The sequence below is a fragment of the Plasmodium coatneyi genome, chromosome 8 (genome assembly GCF_001680005.1).
Source record: "Plasmodium coatneyi strain Hackeri chromosome 8, complete sequence".
Taxonomy (NCBI): domain Eukaryota; phylum Apicomplexa; class Aconoidasida; order Haemosporida; family Plasmodiidae; genus Plasmodium; species Plasmodium coatneyi.
This window is the reverse complement of record NC_033563.1, coordinates 1457959-1476086: the sequence shown is the minus strand read 5'-3', so window position 1 is coordinate 1476086 and position 18128 is coordinate 1457959. Positions and strand designations below refer to the sequence as shown.

The following is an 18128-nucleotide window of genomic DNA, read 5'->3' as shown; positions in this document are numbered from 1 at the left end:
TTTTACTTAAAAAAAGGGATAAAATTACGTGGCTTCGTAAAAAAGTTGCCCCTTGCAGTGTCTTAACGCATAAAATGGTGAAGGGCATTACAACAACGGGTGTATGCAACAACATCTGTGCGTGAACAGATGCTTATGTTTGTCGTGTCGGATTTGCGCGCCATCCACTTGGTGAGATATTCTTTATAGGATACCTCAGGAAGAGAAAACTCATTACAGACATTTTGAGCTAACAGTAGGAATAGGAGCACCACCGCCACGGACCTACCTATTCCTCTTTTATCACCTTTTTCAAGTAGTTCGTTTCTAAGAAGGCCTGTTTGGACGCCTCCAACTTATCCCGCAGCTGAATGTAAAACATAATGTTGTTGTTGTCCAGACCTTTGGCGTACGATTGTTCTTCAATTTTTTTCGTAAGTATTGCAATTTTATCGTCCAACAGTTTGATCTTTTCCTCGTCGGTAAAGGAGGAGTATAAAATATGCGCTCTTTCTTTATGGGTTACATTTTCCTCATTTTCTACGTGATTCACGGGTACATATTTTTCTTCATCTTCGTCTAAGAACTCGAATGACTCTTCTAGTAATTTTCTGTATACCTTATCCACTTTAAAAATTTTTGTATTTTCACTTTTTTCGTCTCTTGTTTCGTATCCTAAATCTTTGTACAAAGCACTTGTAGAGATGTTACGATTGAAAAGGGTGTCTTCATCTGCGGTTCCCATTCGAATGGTACTTCCAGCGTGTTTGCCACGAGTGTTGTATTCTCCCCGTGTAGTACTTCCCCCCCCTGTATCGCCTGCACCACTTCTCTCCATTTTTTCCTTAAAATCATCGGCATCCACGTATTCACTCTTCCTTTGCAGTTTAGCTAGCCAATAAATATTATTCATTTTTCTATTTGACTGCCTTTTAAATAGGATAGATTGTGTGACTTTTTTTTCCAAAGATAAACGATCCTTCAAGATGGCCTTTCTTTTCTTGTCTTGCAGTACTCTTTCCCTTATTAATTCTCTACGTCTTCTTTTATCTTCCCTCGTTTGTAAAATCAACTTTATTTGTTTCTCTCTTTCTTCCTTCGTGACTTCACTTAATTTGTGCAAATACTGTGCCCTATAAATCTTCCTCAGGTCTCTCATTTGTCTTTCCCACATGAACAACTCACACTGGTAAGGAGTAATCCCATTATACATTTTGTTGTACATTTGCTGGTATACACTTTCATTGGAGAGTAAGAATTCTAGTCGTCTATCTAGGACTTCTTTACTAACCTTGGGTGCTTTTATTACTTCTAGGATTTTTTCCCTTCCGCCTCCTTTGGCTCTTGGAATCATTCGGGGCGTCCCCAATTCGCAAAACAGCCTTTCCTTCTCCTTCAACCTTACTAATCTTTTCACAGGGTTACTGAAGGGGCCTATTTTTCTATGCGGCTTTTCTCTAAGCTGTGCCCGCTTGAATTTCCCGAACACCCGCATGAAGCGCGAAGCGTACAGGACCCTCTGGAAGTTGTTCATGCAGCTCATCGGGGTAGGCGGTTCGAAGTTAGCAGGTTACAGTTGGTGTGTCGTTCCGTGGAGTAGTGTGTACCCCCCTACTGACGCCCTTTCCCCTCCGTGCGATGTCAAAAATTTCAGATGCAACTCTCGTGCGGCAGATATTGGTACACTCAAATCAGTGTGCAATAGGCACTGGTTAATTTACCATGTCGAATGGTCCTATGCTTAATTTGCCCTACCTGTGTGTTGTATTTTTCCTCTACGCGAACGAAGGGTGAACAAAACGGGGGGACGGTCCATGTCAGTTTCTTACCTTCCTACGTCGAAACGGCTACTAAGTGGTATGCATTTGTTCATCTCTTCCCCACAACGCTCGTGGCGCATACTTATGCATGTGCACAAAATGTAGAAGGAATATGAACTCCCTTTCTTTCGCCCGAATATTATTCTAATCGAATGTATGATCAACTGCACCTGAACAAAGGAGCGTTTTTTTTTTTTTTTTTTCTGCAGCGATGTAGAAATAATGAGAGCCACATTTGGCACTTCACCCCGTTGGATAAGTCATTCGCGGAGAGTTCCCCTGCCTATCTCGCGCATACATGCCCCTCATGGCGCCATTGCCACATTTCATTGTTGCGTTTCAGAACCAGTTCGCATTTTCATCATTCCACCTGCAGGAGGATACACCCCTGGAGGGTGAATACCACCATAACAGACTCTCATACGTCAAAAAAAAAAACATGCACCGATTTACAGGATTGGTCGAACGAAACAACAAAATGGCAAGTATACACACCAGAAAAAAAAAAAAAAAAAAACATATCACAACGGAACAGTTGCACTTTAAAAGATTCACATTTTTCTTTTTTTTGTTAATTTATTAAAACGCATACTACAGCATGCGCTCCAGTGTGAAGATTGTCTAGTTGGAACATTTCAAATAAATGAAAAAAAAAAACGCAACAAAGCGAACGGGCAGGTTGACAAAAAAAAAAAAAAAATTATGTGTAACTCGGTTGCCTTTCCCCTCTGCCGCGTTACAATTACAAAAAAGTGAAGACACAAAAAGTTGTGCAAAATGAGTGATGCAAAAAACAAAAAAAAAAATAAAACAAAAAGGATTTGTTAAAATGTAAATTTCTCTCGAAAAAACAAAGAGTGAATCGCAAAAAGTTCTACATAAAAAAAAATATTTGCACAACAAATTGATGCAGTGCAAACACCTAGACAAAAGAGGAAAATAGACGTGCAACGCGAACGCAAAGCGTACCCCCTTGAAATTGTGCAACGGGACTGACACTCGGTCGTGCGGGTTAAGAGGTGAGAACGACTGGGAAAGAAAAGGAAAGCATAGCAGACAAGTGGACACGCATTCTTGCACGATTGCACGCGCAGGCATATTATATGTTCCCCTTACGTGCGCGCCTGCCACCACACCCTCGCACAGATATGCCATCATTACCCCTAAACGCAGAGATCCCCCCAGGATGATGAGAAAACTACTTTTACTTTTCCTAATCTGCTCATTCAAAATATGGGCGGAAAATACAAGGGCATCAAAATTCGCAAACTCCAAGCGAAAGCGAAATGGAAACGCAATGCAAGAAAATAAATTGAACAATGACGACATGGACCAGTACAGCTTCCTGTCTTTGAGGACACCGAACGAGGAAAAGGCTGCCAACGAAAATGACGCCAACAACGCGAAAAATGAAAAACCAAGCGAGGAAAAAAGCAACGGTAATGAAAAGAAGAATGAAGAGAATAGCAATGCAAATGAAAAAAAAACCGAAGAAAACAACGCAAATGAGCAAAAGAATGACCAAAGTAACAGTCAAAGCAACAGCCAAAGTAACAGCCAAAGTAATAACCAAAGCAATAACCAAAGTAATGACCAAAGTAACGCCCAAAGTAATGACCAAAGTAACGCCCAGAATAATACCCAAAGTAATAACCCCCCAAAAAATGAACCCGTACCAGTAGAAAAAAAAATTAATAAAGAGAACTTGTTAGAATATGGGACCCATGACAAAGATGGCCATTTTATTCCTTCCTATAAAACACTGACAAATGAAATTCTGTCCACAAATAATTCACTGGTAAGTTTTCCACTTCGGCAGTCAAGCGCTGGTAAAATTACCCTCCCCCAAATGGAAGCGTTTTAGCACGCACAGAATGGACTTCCTATAAGGGGGTCTTATAGGGGCACTATGAGACAGCGTGGGAGCGCCATGGAAAAAGCAGACCAACCGTAGACCCACGTGTATGTATATGTACACTATGCGAGAGTAGAAAAATAAAACTCACGAACAAATAGACATCCATTATTGGATAATGTGACACTGGCATACCTTTTTGCCATGCGTACCCCCCGAATCGACCCACTTACGTTTACACATATATCCCAAACTGTATTCAATTGTTCCCCCCCCCTTTGCAGGAAAAAGCGTCAAGCTTCCTCAAAATCGCCTGCTCACATATTATGAAAATTCTGGAATTCATCCCCGAGAGTAAATTGTCGTCTCAGTACATAAAGGTGGAATCGAAAAACGTGTACATAAAGGACATCACTTCGGAATGCCAAAATATATTTTTTTCGCTCGAAAAATTAACCATGACAATGATTGTCCTAAATTCGAAGATGAACAAATTGATCTACGTCCAGGATAAATAGTTTGCATTGACCGTGGTTGGTGACGAAAGAAGGGCAAGTTCCCTCCATTTAGGCTTTTAGCGCTAGGTTTTTTCCCCTCCCTTTTGTTACTTCATTGCCACTTTTCCCGCTTAATCATTTGCAAGCCTCACATAACAGCACCTTACGCATCTTTAAAAAACGCTCACCTTCTAGCAGCGCTGCTGTGAAACTGCACATGTTTTTGTCAGTCGGGAATATTTTTTTTTTTTTTTTTTTTTTTTTTTTTTTTTTTGTCAATTTGGGAAGAACACCATTTGGTGAGTTCCACATTTGAATAAACAATAACCATTTTTGTTTTCTCTTTTTTGAAAAAAAAAATTTCACCAATTGTAATGTTGGTACATACCGCCGTTGTTACACGGTAACATGATAACGTTACATGTTTTCCTGTGAAACTAAACTATGTGTAAAGATACCCTCCCACACAGTTTGTTTAAATTTTTTATTTTGAAAAAAAAAAAAAAAAAAAAAAGTAAAATTTTTAAAATCCCTTATGATGATATATATATATATATATAAGGGCGCTGCGGATTTATTCAAATTAAGGCAATCACTTTTTTTTTTTTGATGTCTGTTTCATGCGTTTCCTCGTGGTGACGTCTTTGCGGATGATGCCCACTACGCATGCGTGGAGAAACCGCCCACTGAGTTATTAGCCCGTATGGACCGCTTAGCAAATCACCACGTAAGCATTAACAGATAACATATAGGGGGCAGGGGTATGACCTGCCCTTCCTCTACTTCTTCTTAAGACTGTGCGGTATGGCCGCTCCGTAAAGGTTCGGAATCGAAACGAGGAAATGCATTCCTGGCTCTATGTCACCAAAACCAGTTTGTCCACCAGTATACAATCTCCTATCGTAGGGATGATAACCCAGTAACTCTTCCTCCTCTTGAAGCTGGAATTTTGCCTCTTCTATATATGGGGCAAGGTAGGGAATGTAGGGGTCATAGTTCTGTTCTGAGGGGTGCAAGTAAAGTCTTAAAAAATTAATGTGTGTTCCTCTTAACATTCTCCTGTAACGCTTTATTTGAATATCCTTAGGGAGAAGAGATATGGCTCTTTCGATGACGGGGTCTTTGTCACTGTACATGTCGTCGTACATGAGTCCTGCGAGGGGTGCACGTAAAAAAGAAAATATATAAATATAAATGATGATTAATAAATAAACGCTACCATTACGGTTTGGACAGCATACGTTATTTGCGCCTATCGTGTGTGCAAAGTATATCCGGTGTGCCTCACAGATGAAGGGCCATTCTATCTGCTCATCGTGTTGCAAACCATAACGCGTCATTCCTAACATAATGGCACAACTTAGCGCCATGAGGCCTTACCGTGTTCCCTCAGAAATTTGGTCATGGCACAAAATTGCCACCTTTCATAGGGAGCTCGGATAAATTTAAAGTAGTAGGGAAAAAAGACTTTCCTGAAAATCTGAGACAAGGCCCCGGTTTTCCGTTTGGTCGGTTCAAACTCCAATTTCTGCAGCGGCTTCGAGCTTGATCGTGCAATGTATTTACAGATTTCCTTGTGCAGCGACATTTTTCTCCGTGTGCATGTTTGTGAAGGGGCCTTCTCAATTCATTATATGGAACTGCTCACCGCAATAAAGCAGTTACACGTATGTACGCATATACGTATGTCCAAGTGTGTATATATGTACAGAGAGCTCTTTGTACACAGGGACTACCTACGCTTCGCGAATTTCCCGTTTCGTGATTAGCCTGTGACAGCAGCTAACGATCGTGTGTATATGCATACGTACGCCTGTAAGGGGTTGCTTATATTATGATGGCCCACGCGCAATGCTCCAGTTGATCGATGTACCTCGTTAAATGGGTAAACGTCTGGCCAGCTTAAAGAAACGCATATTTTCCATACATTAAAATGTATCGAACTTTCCAAAAAAAGAGAAAAAAGGAAATATTAATTGGCCGCTTAAAAGAACCTGATTTTTTTTTTTTTTTATTCTGTAAAATTGTGTATTCGCGCCGCTCGTACATTTCTTATATTTCACAAAACGCAACTTCCCATGTTTGCCAATTTGGCTCCATTAATCAAACAGGTAAAAAAAAAAAAAAAAATCAGTTCAAGGGAAACTGCAAGGCGAAATACACGTCGTATGAACATTTTTCCAAACAGCTACATGAGCAATATTATCATGTACGCATTTGCTATATTTAATTCTTTCCCCCGACAATTTCTTTTTTGAGTGCCCCTTGTATGGCGTACCGAATGTTGACGATCGGTGTGACGCGGTGTTTCCCTTCGTTTACGCGTAGAGATTGCTTCTTCCCTTTTATTTTCAAATTTGGGGCAGTAAAACGTCCCGCACCGTGCATATATAAGTATATATAAAAATATTCGCACTATTTATCTATGGAGCTACATGTGTGTTCTGCCCGCATGGAATATGCGTACATGGCTACTGCTACTTACACCCTTTCAGCAGTTGCAACAAAATTTGGCCAGTGCTGCATATCCTCCTTTTGTCGCCTCACACCTTGGGGAAGTGCAATTTTGGCGAGTTTCTTTTGACTATTCTGTAGGCCTTTCAAGTAAACTTAAGTTTGGATTTCTAAACCGCTTTTGGAGCGCAGGATATTTTTACTCTCGGGAATATTTTCCTTATTGGCAGCCACGCCCCCTTGCTGCATCGGAGGGAGGAATAAACTTGGCCCACCGTTGGAACAAATTTAACGGGACGCACATTTTTGCAAGGATCTGCAAGACGCGTGTCCCCATTAGCGACGTTCCTTTTTAGTGTACCTCTTCACACAACTTAGTGAAACTTACATATGTTTGTAAAAGTACGTCCCAACGCAAATTTAAACGGAGATTGTTTTAAAAAAAATAATCCTTATTGTAAGAATTGATTGCCCTTTTGCAACATGCACATAAAATGCAAAGTGGAGGAGAACTTCCCTGAAAATGCTGATCGGACGAACATTACCAATTTTTAACCGCACAAATGAGCAGGGGCAAATATTCAAACCTGAACATTTCTGCTAACAACACCTTTGCGTCCTTTGCGATGGTTGGCACAACATTTCGGAGGACTCCTTCAAAATGGAGTGGCTTACACATTAACGCAACGCCCCTTTTCTTTTTATACCTTTATTCCATGTCGTTATTTTCAATTAGGAAAAAAAAAAAAAAAAAAAAAGGACAGCACAGGATAGGAATTAAAAGGGACAAAGTTGAAAACATCCTCTAATGGGCACCTTCACAACCCTGCCATACGCTACTTAAATGGTGTTCTTTGCTGCACATAAAGCTTAATTTTGTGACCGTCTAATTCAAGTATGTTTTAAAATATAGACGCAGGAAAGGGGGAAACAGCCATGCAGGTGCAAAGGGTAAAATAAATAGAGCATACGTCGCGGAATGAAAAACGGGGAAGTTATAAATTAAAAAGCGTTCTCTTCATTTCTTCTTCCACCAGTGAGCAGGTTCACGGTTCACGGTTCACGGTTCATATAAGTGTAGAGGAACACACGCAGCTCACATGGAGCTGATCAAGTGAGAGGAAAATAAAAATAAAAATATGTGTGCCACGTTGTTTAGTTAAAAGCCAGAAGACACATTTGCGACGCGAACATCTTCGCAAATGAAACGTTCGCCTCGGTTTGGAAAGCCAACTTTAATTTTACGTGGAATAAAGTAGCACTTTCATGGTACCACTTTTTTGTCATTTTTTTTTTTTTTTTTTTTTTTTTTTCGGGGGGGGTGAATTTATAAATTGTGCTGCAATTATGCCAGCCGTTTGATATATGACTCGTTAAAAACTGATGGAAAGGGTGGAGGGAAAAAGGGGTTCAGAATATTTCCCCATTACACATCTTAGTTGACATATGCTTCGCCATAAAGTTGGAGGTGCGCGTGTGACCCGAAACGCAGAACCGCATGTCCGAATGCCCATTTCACGAAGGGCTGTGCAAAATCTCTCACATAGTCGTCCTGCGAATGGCGCATTATTTCCTCCTACAAACTTGGTTCATGCACTAGGAGGGGTAGTGCGGAATTTATTTATGCCTTCTTCATTCACCAAGCACAAATGGTCTAGGTCTCTAAATTTCTCATTGTAATCTAAGCTGTAGCCAACGACGAAGGAGTCTGGAATTGAAAAACCAACAAAGTCAGCCTTAAAGCCGTTCCAAAGAGGAGTTCTTTTAATGAACAAACATGTAATGGCAATTGTTTTAACTTCAAACTTTTTTAAATAATCACAAAACTTTGACAAGGTTTTTCCTGTGTCAATAATATCTTCTACAATTAAGACGTGTTTACCCTTTAGGCAGGATAAATCTTCGCTCACAATTTCGATACGGTCTAAGGATTGGTCGTTACAGTAAGACTTAACACGTACATAATGTTCCACATATAAATGCTTTGGTGACTCAGTCGAGCTGTAGTTGTGAATCCTGTTCAGATATTTCAGCAACGCACTGAAGAACCCCCTTGATCCTTTCAGTAAGCAGATAATGTGAAATTCCTCATTCCTGTAAACTCTTTTTATGTCAAATGCGAGCTTCTCTATTCGGTTCCTTAAAACTCCATTGGGGATTAGCACCTTCGTGAGGTAGTTCTGCGGGGAGGGGTAATACACATATATGCTGAAGTGTACACATACGCAGCACATTGGGGCGCAAATAACATTTTCGAGAGACACGCATTGGGCTCACACCGATTGGGATATTGCATCAAAATTATTCTTTTACCTTGTAGTGATCGGGGATTAAAAATGTGTCAAGGTCATATCCATCGTCGTCCTTAATGTAGATTGGCTCGAGGGCGTTTTCGCCTGCTCCGGGACTACAAAGGGGGAAAATGTTCATATTTTGCGGGGGCATGTACAAATAGGGGGGTCCCTCCTTCCACTATGGCGACCGTATCCTCACAGGGGCAGCTTTGCAAGAACACATATTTGTGTGGAGGCCACACTACAGAATACAATTCCACATGTGCTACTGTGTATATACACATGAATTATTCCTTCCCTTCATCCTTAACATTGTACGAAGGAAAAATAAACAAACAAACAAACTTAACATATGAACATAGTGAAGTAGTCCTCACATTTGAGTTTTTTTTTTTTTCCTTTACTTATTTGGGATCTTCATTGTCTTTAATTTTTCGCCGTTGAGTGGAAGAAAGCGAGAGGACCTAAATGCCGCTGCTATAAAAAGCTTCACAAACAGGGGTGATATTTTCTCTTTTGAAGAGAGTAAATTCTTCTAAACGACTTGATAAAAAATGTCGTAAGGTATCTGTATGCCTTAAGTTTAATGCGAAAATTATGTTTCTTCGTGAAACGTAGAAATTATTTAACTTAGCTGATAAGCATATTATGTACGTTTTTAGTACGCATGTTTGTAGTTTGTACGTTTGTATGTACGTGCATGTTTTTTTTTTTTTTGAAGTTCTTAAAATGCAAAAAAATAAAAAAAAAATTTCTTTAAATTTAAATAAATTTGCTTTTTTTTTTTTTTAAGAGAGAAAAAACGGAGTAATTTAAGTCATCCCTGTAGTTCACCTTCAGTTCCTGTATTTTATATTTTTCGCCGTGATATATGTGCACGATATAAACCACGCATTTATAAGTATAGTAAGGCATATGAGGATTGGCAAAAATCATCCTACCTAGCATACTGTATTATTGCCGTTATTATTTATCGCCTTGAGGGGGAAAGGCCTTCTATACCTTCTTCGGTCGTTTCAGCTAAATCGCGACGTGCCAATGCGGTGAAATTGCATAACTCCGAAATGTCCCTTTCACGTGTATGTTAATTAAATGGATGAGCGCAGCAGTGCAGTGCATAATGTTGAATGAACACATTAGTGAAGAAAAAAAGTGTATGCATAAAACTAATCCCATGTATGCGTTTAGGTCTCTTCTAATTTTACCATCGCAGTCGTTCAATTTGGCAAAAAAAAAAAAAAAAAAAAAAACAAAGGCCTTTTCGACGTTCCTTCGCATAACTGTGTGATCACCCCCATAGTGTACTTCCCTTTTAAGTGAAAAATTACATCAAAATAAGTAGATGGAGATGTATGTATGTACGTATGGCCCATTCCTTTGCCTCACGTGTACACTGTCACCCCCCGAAAAGAATGATCATTCTGCGCAGTGTGCATTATATAGTGACGTGGCGCTATGGTCGATGTGCCTGTTGTAAAAAATGTTTGGTGGCACACTAATGTATGAAACGCCTTGGCGTCAAGTGGCCACCTGAACAAATGCGCGAACAATATGATGAAGGCCACAACGTGATGAAACGTGTTCTCCTTCTATCCCCCTCCCGTATCTTTTTTTCGAGGAACAAACGTTTTATTTGTGCTTAATCGGTAATCTACATGAGATGTTTAGCTTTTCATTTAACACAAAAAAAAAAAAAAAAAAAAAAAGATAGCAATGGCAATGCCGATACAGATAAAATCGCGAACCCGTTAAGCGCGATAGAAATTTCTTGGGGAACCAACGCCAGGTTGTTCATTCCCCGCGTGAGTCGAAATTAGTGAGGAAGCCGGAGTGTGCAGGGTGTGGAAAGAAGTGTAAAATGTTTTGCGCATGATATATGGATATAGGTGTGAACTCTCTGCCCAGTTCTCCTGAGCCCTGCGGCGCTTTCGCACCTTCGCGCGGGCACACATTTGCCAAGCAGACAGGGTAGGCTCATTTGGCCCATCTACCGCAGGATTTAGAGCCGCACAGAGAGGTCAAACAAGTGGGGAAATTACTCTATGTGCTATGCGTGTTCTATCGTTCCACTGCTGCTCCTACATATTGGGAATTGCGATTTGTCACTTGTTCTTCACATTTTGGTAAACCGCGCAGCCAGCATGCGCTACGCCACTTTCGTTCTCACGCGCGATCTGGCCGCTCCTCACCCTAGCAGCGCTTAATGTTATACCGGTCCGGTTGCATAAACAGCGGCATGACTTCATCCACCAGTTGATCAATCTCTTCCTTCGCGGCTGCATAGCTACCCCTGGAAATCTCACTGTACCACTTCACCTTGGGTTCCGTTCCGCTAGCTCGTATGGTAAGTATGGCGGTGTTTTCAAAATGCAGGGTAATGCTTTGAGAATCGGGCGTAGGTGCAATTAGGGACTTTCCATCCGGCGTGGTGGAATCGTATCCAGTGGTTAGGTCTCGTATATGGACTATTTTATAGGACCCCAATTGACTTTTGTAGGAGCCATTACCTCTAAAATCATTAAATATGCTAACCACGTCATTGGGGTCCAAAACGGTGTAGTAACCATTATTACTTACAAAGTAGCCAATTTCCTTTCGAATGTTTTCTAAGTACTCATGAAAGGTCAATCCATTTTCATATAAATAAACGGCTATTTCAATCCAGTACGCTAGAGCAGATATGCCGCATTTGTCCCGTACGTACTTGGTTAAAGCATGTCCTAGGGCTTCCTCATAGCAGTACAAGGTGGTATAATTTTTCTCACTCAGATCTATGGCCTTATTTATTAGCCACTTAAAACCAGTTAACGTTTCCTCGTATTTATACCCATGCATTTCACATAACTTTTTTAGCATCCTTGAGCATACCACTGTGCAGATAAAGACATGTTTCGACTTGTCGATATTTTTATTCTCATTTTGTTTCATCAAATGGTAGGCAAATATTATTCCCAACTCGTCCCCAGAAAATATTTTCCATTTGTTGTTAAATTTTTCTGCACAAGCAAATCTGTCTGCATCGGGGTCATTTGCAACTACTATAGGGCTGTTCACCACATCGGCTAGTTGTATAGACAAATTTAGTGCTCCCTTCTCTTCAGGGTTTGGAAAAGTAACTGTAGAAAAATCAGCATCAGGTAAAGCTTGTTGAGGCACCGTCAGTAAATTGTTATACCCAACTATGTGCATAACACCTTGAACAAATTTTCTCCCTATTCCATGCATGGGGGAGTATACTATAACCAGTTTTGTACGTGAATTCCTATGGCAGTTAAAATTAAATTCGCTTTTCATATCAGACATAAATGAGTCGTACATTTCGTAGTAAATATCCTCCACTAGGGTGGTGTCCTTTAAGTAAAAATCTTCATCTAAATAATCATACACTTCACTCCATGGTTTTAAATTGCTTAATATACAATCGGAGATGTTCTTATCCACAGGTGGAATTATTTGGGCCCCATTTTCCGCATACACTTTATAACCATTGTCCAACTTGGGATTGTGAGAAGCTGTAACCATCACCCCACATAAACAGCTCTTTTTAAAACTGGAGTAACACAATATAGGGGTAGCAACTGTTTGACCAAATAGATATACTCGAAACCCTTTTGATAAACACACAGATGCTGCTACGTGTGCGAAGGATTCTGAGTGATATCTCCCGTCGAAGCCAAATATGATGCCCCTGTTTTTACACAAATTTACTCCGTACGTATTAATTAAATAGGTACACAATCCCTGCGTCGTCTGCATAATTGTGACAACATTCATTGCATTAAACCCGACCCCCATTTTCCCCCTTAGACCAGCTGTGCCGAAATTTAGTCTCCTCAAAAACAAACGTTTTAGTTCTTCCTCATTGTACGTAGATAGCGCTTCTTTCGTTTCGTCCGCTAAATATTTGGGCTTCCGAAATAGGTTCCACAAGTCAACAGACACCGCAAGTTGTTCATTCTGTGTTTGACTCATTTTGAGGTTTCTTTTTTTTACTTTTTATCGCTTTAAAAATTTTCTACCGAAAAAAAAAAAAAATTTTCGAAAAAAATGTAGAGCTGTGATGTAACCAAATCAACCCGTAGAAAAATTATGGGATATATTAAATTAGATTTATGCCTTCTTTGTAAAAATAGGAGCATTAAAAAAATTCCCCAAGGTGCTTCAACCAGCGCTGAAAGGATGGAACAAATTTGAGCCCTTCGAGCTTCTGCTCATCTGGTAAGATGGTAGGAAATTTAAATGGCTTTGCTAAGAAACAGTGCGAAAAATAAAAAAATGAAAAAGGATGGATAAGTAGAAATACACATATAAGCAACTGAATGATTGGCTATTCATAAGCAAATTTTTTTTTCACAATTTAGGCAAAAAAAAAAAAAAAAAAAAAATGGCTAGTTGTGCCTACTTTACCATCATTGTGAACAAAAAATTACCTGAACGGTTCAGGTGTTATGCAGATTTTCTGCACCCCAAATTTGGCTACATCACGTTGTTAATTTTTCCAAAAGTTTTGACATTTACATTTTCTACAATTTATAAGTGTGTGTAAAATTTACACCACAGGAATGCCTTTTTTAATTGAAGTCCATTTACCCAAAGGGTTGTGCCATTAAAACCGTTTAGCATGTGTAAATACACCACTTTGTAGAAACGTTCTATCTGTCACTTCTCCATTGAGCCGACGTATATGTCCACGCGTCCATGCACATATACACGAAAAAAAATTTGACCCAAGAAGACATAATAGCGCACGTTTATTTCTATTATAGAATGTACTGTAAATTAAATGGTGCCAGTAAAGTTGCTCAAAAGGTGTCCCACACTGCGACGTTAAAGTGGTCTCACAATTTATGCATATTTAATTTTATTATTTTTCTCTAACATCCGAGGGAAACATATGTCTATGATTTTTGCAAAAATGCATTGTGCACACGTTTGTGTGTGTGTATTTTGCTTAAATGATAGAGGGCCCTCCGACTGGTGGAATAAATCTGGTACGATCGCAAGGTCAGGCAGAGCACGGGTCTCTTCCATACGGTGTGCATAGATTGCCAATTTAAGACCACACCCTCTTAGCTGCACCTTCTTTTCTCTTGTTACACAAAAGGGATAAAGTCGTTACCCACTGGTGGAGATATACAAAAAAAATGCCATACAGTGTTTTCCATCTACTATAAATCTTTTCCTCCCACATGTTTGTACAATATGTGCCATTTAAAAAAAAAATATATATTATACAATTTTTCACTTGTTCCACAAGGAAGCATATGACACAAGTAGCACACTTGATGCGTGTGCCTCCAAATTTTGAATGTACGCAACGTTCGCACGTCTTGGAAAAAAAAAAAAAAAATAACGCCCTTTAAAGCTCCCCTATAAGTTCTTCTTTTGCAATGCTGTCCTAATTGTGCATATACCCTCTCGAAAAGAATAAATCTTATAAACTCTAAACAGATCCATTGTTTATAACGGAAATATGCCTAAACAAGCAGAGCAATTTTTCCGCAAGACATGAAAAGCACAATTAGGCGATAAAAATGAAGGAATGGCACTTTGCTTTTCCTTTTTCTTTTTCTTTGAATTCTCCTTGCGAATTTGTTTCTGCCATTCCAAGGGGAGAAAAAAATTGCTCCTTTTGAAGCGAAAGAGATGGGTCAAGTGCAGCTATATTTGTAGCCGTCCCTGTGTTTTTCAACTTACAATTGGGTTTAAATGGCTATTGGGAAAACGCTACTGCTTGATGCGTCCCTTATAGCTACCGCTTAAAGATATAATTTCGCCGCAGTTTCCTACGCACGCGGACAGAAAAAGCGACCGTGTACATTATATACCCGCCCTGAAGAGGTGCACTAATAATACCTATACAAGCGCACCATTTACGACAAAATAGTTGCAAATAGTTAAAAAGCAAGTGTGTGTTATTTGAGTGGAGGAAAAAAAAGAGGCAGCTTCTTAACCACCCAACGGGGTTTGGTGCATGTAATGCCTTGAAAAAATGGGAAGTTATGACACCTTAACTGTGCATGGGACACTACGCTTTGAAGTGGTACAATAAGGTGTCCAACGTTTGGGGTTACCCCTCAATTGGCGCAAATGAAATATCTCACTGTTCGCGTTACGCTAAATATGCAGCGACGGTAAACAAATGGCCGCTAATACAGGAAATAAAGATGCGGCTAAAGGGTGAATGCCAATTTGGATAGTATCTGTAATGAGTCACCCGTAAAGTACGTATCCCCCCTACCGCTTCGCTGTGCGCTTATTCAAACTCGATCGTCGCAGGAGGCTTGGAGGAAATGTCGTAGAGAATCCTGTTGATTCCCTTAACTTCGCTTAAAATACGCGTGGAGATTTTTTCCAAAATGTCGTACGGAATTTTATACCAGCTGGCGGTCATGAAGGAAGACGTTTTAACTGCCCTGAGGGAGCACACATAATCGTACGATCGCGCATCGCCCCTTACACCGACAGATTTGGTGGGCAACAAAACAGCAAAGGCTTGGCTGATATCGTTGTATAAATTATAAGCCTTTAAATCTTTTATAAAAATATCATCCACTTCTCTGAGGATACTTAATTTATGCTTGTCGATTTCTCCAATAACCCTGATGGCCAATCCAGGTCCTGGGAAGGGATGTCTGTTTGTAATTTCCTCTGGTAAATTTAACTCTTTGGATAATGTCTTCACGTCATCTTTGAACAAATATTTAAAAGGTTCAAATAGTTTGAATTTTAAATTTTCTGGTAGCCCTCCTACATTATGATGCGTTTTAATCGTATCGGACAGCTTTTTCGAACATTTGCTTTCGATAATATCTGGATATAAAGTTCCCTGTAGGAGATACGTTTTTTCAATATCAATGTTTATGTTCTTTACTGCCTTTTCAAATTCTTCGATAAATAATTTTCCAATAATTTTCCTTTTCTGCTCTGGATCGGTAACACCTTTTAAATTATTTAAAAAAATTTCGGATGCATCAATTTTGGTTAAATTCATATCTGGGAATAGGCCCTTTAAGAATGAGTACACTTGTTCGCCTTCATTTTTTCTTAACAATCCATTATCTATGAAAATGCCGTAAAATCTTTCTTTGAATATTTTATGTGTAAATGCAGCAGCGACAGTGCTGTCAATTCCCCCAGACATGGCAGCAATTACGTAATGGTCATGTGCGTATTTCTTTATATTGTTCAGCTCAATTTCGTGATATCGAATTGGATCGAATTTTTTTGTGCATTTACAAATCTTGTAGGCAAAATTGTAAAACATTTGGTCTCCATCCAGGGATTCATACACCTCTGGGTGGTACTGGACTCCATATATATTATATTCCTCATTGTACATGGCACATATTAAGCAGTCATCCGTAGAATTTACAAGAAAAAAATTGTCCGGAATTTTTGTCACTTCATCTGTATGGTTCATCCATACGGTACTTTTTTCTGCATTTTTTATGCCATCGAAAAGGATACATTTGCTGCCTTTTCCATCTCCATCCACCAGCTTGAAATTCTTATATTTTTCTTCATTCTTATTTTTACTTGTTATTATGTTCACGTCGGTACATCCATATTCTGAATTTTTGGACTTGTTCACTTGACCATTCATTTGTACAGCTATTTCTTGCATTCCATAACATATGGCAAAAATGGGGATTTTTTTTTCCAAAAAATATTCCAACACTTGTTTATCCAAGTGAGGCGCATTCTCCTCCGTAACGGAGTGGGGACCTCCAGACAGAATGACTCCCTTAATATTTAACTCTTTTACTTCCTTCAGGTCAATTCCATAGTCCCTTGTCTCGCTAAATATTTTGATATTATTTAGCCGCTTCACGATTAGGTGGAAGTACTGTGAACCGAAGTTCAGAACCAGTATCTTGTCGTAGTCACCGCCCTCCATTATTACGCAAAAAAGATGATGAAAGGGGGTAGTGGTGGTTGCCAAAAGAAGATGCGCCACGGCTCAGAGGGGTATGGAACAGGTCTCACGTAGAGGATCAGAAGAAGCAAAGTTAATGTAGAATCTACAGATACCGTTTTATTCCAGCCCCGAACCCACAGCGCCAACAAGCTAAATTGCAGAATGTTATCAAAGTTCAACTAATCTTTCGCTGAATTAGTACGCGATGCGCAGGAGGGCGTTTTTATGCTTGCCTGGCAAAAACGAGGGGGAGCATCATGCAGCTTTGCTAGGGCGAGGGTATCTAAGGACAAAGAGTAAACATATGTAAGAGGCATACAATTATGGGGCATGCATATATATATGCAAATGTACGTGCTATATATACGTGCATAATCGTATATATGCTGGGGCCACTCTCCATTTCGGCGAGCACTCAGGGGCGATGCTTCTTAATTTGCATCTTGCGGGGAGCAATAACTTAATTCGCAAAAAGGGAAAAAAAAAAAAAAAAAAGAAAACGATCATATGGAAGAAGGCATTTTTTTTTTTTTTTTTTTTTTTTTTCATGAAGTTATAATTACGGAGAGAGGAAATGAACCCATTATTTTCATTAGAACCTCCCCCACAGGCATGCCCATCGTATATTAGCTTATCCAATTTGTGAGCCTAAATTTTGTTTATCCTAAAAAAAAGCATCGCGGGGAAAATAAGCTGTGGAGAAAAAACAAATTTTGGTAATGAATGCCTGTGGAAGGGTACTTACTCTACCCAGCCGAAATGAACCATTTTTGGGGTGCGTCTCAATAAAGGGGCGAAGTTAAAATGGAATTTTTCACCTATTTCAGAATATGTACCCGTAAATGTAAAGAACGAACCTCCTCCTCACTTTCTTTTTTTGAGCATCTACTATAAATGTGAAAATGTGAATAACCGTTTTAACCACTCGCGTGGACCCTTAAACAGACAGCCATTTATCCAAACAGAGAAAAGTTTAAACAGACAAAGGGGCCAAGTGTTGCGGTGCAAAAAATGCACACATGTGGGGGGTTATTTTTTCCCCGTTCGATTATACCCTTTCATTTATTTTTTCAAATTGTGTCTTCTATGAACCCCCTTGGATGTGTTTTCCAGCAGATATAGGAATTCACCAAACGCGTCTCGCGCACATTTATTTCCAAGCATCTAATTTTAGGTAGGCGCTTTGCCAAGCCAAGGTGTACCTTTTTCTACCCTTTTCGCTGGCCTGAAAAGGAACATTTGGGGGAATCGCCCAAACATTTGTGCCTGTATGTCCAAATGTATAAATACGCGTATGCCCATGCGTGT

At 39.6% G+C, this 18128-nt stretch overlaps 6 protein-coding genes across 6 annotated transcripts; 1 reads left to right on the top strand and 5 right to left on the bottom strand.

The window, feature by feature from the left end:
• Window positions 1–268: 268 nt before the first annotated feature.
• Window positions 269–1522, bottom strand: PCOAH_00022280 (Uncharacterized protein; the record flags this gene model as incomplete). Its single annotated transcript, XM_020059035.1, has 1 exon — window positions 269–1522. The coding sequence occupies one exon, from the start codon at window positions 1520–1522 to the stop codon at window positions 269–271; it is 1254 nt and encodes a 417-aa protein (XP_019914370.1).
• Window positions 1523–2966: 1444 nt separating this feature from the next.
• PCOAH_00022270 (Uncharacterized protein) lies at window positions 2967–4172 on the top strand (the record flags this gene model as incomplete). The annotated part of the gene is made up of 2 exons (XM_020059034.1): window positions 2967–3597; window positions 3939–4172. The coding sequence occupies 2 exons, from the start codon at window positions 2986–2988 to the stop codon at window positions 4170–4172; spliced, it is 846 nt and encodes a 281-aa protein (XP_019914301.1).
• A 605-nt stretch (window positions 4173–4777) lies between these two features.
• PCOAH_00022260 (Uncharacterized protein) lies at window positions 4778–6171 on the bottom strand (the record flags this gene model as incomplete). The annotated part of the gene is made up of 2 exons (XM_020059033.1): window positions 4778–5304; window positions 5532–6171. The coding sequence occupies 2 exons, from the start codon at window positions 5737–5739 to the stop codon at window positions 4931–4933; spliced, it is 582 nt and encodes a 193-aa protein (XP_019914597.1).
• A 1925-nt stretch (window positions 6172–8096) lies between these two features.
• Window positions 8097–9411, bottom strand: PCOAH_00022250 (Hypoxanthine phosphoribosyltransferase; the record flags this gene model as incomplete). The annotated part of the gene is made up of 3 exons (XM_020059032.1): window positions 8097–8785; window positions 8919–9012; window positions 9304–9411. The coding sequence occupies 3 exons, from the start codon at window positions 9318–9320 to the stop codon at window positions 8195–8197; spliced, it is 702 nt and encodes a 233-aa protein (XP_019914559.1).
• A 1678-nt stretch (window positions 9412–11089) lies between these two features.
• On the bottom strand, window positions 11090–12871 carry PCOAH_00022240 (Phosphoglucomutase; the record flags this gene model as incomplete). Its single annotated transcript, XM_020059031.1, has 1 exon — window positions 11090–12871. The coding sequence occupies one exon, from the start codon at window positions 12869–12871 to the stop codon at window positions 11090–11092; it is 1782 nt and encodes a 593-aa protein (XP_019914419.1).
• A 2284-nt stretch (window positions 12872–15155) lies between these two features.
• Window positions 15156–16799, bottom strand: PCOAH_00022230 (Gmp synthetase; the record flags this gene model as incomplete). The annotated part of the gene is made up of 1 exon (XM_020059030.1): window positions 15156–16799. One exon carries the CDS (start codon window positions 16797–16799, stop codon window positions 15156–15158), a length of 1644 nt encoding a protein of 547 aa, XP_019914378.1.
• Window positions 16800–18128: the final 1329 nt, after the last annotated feature.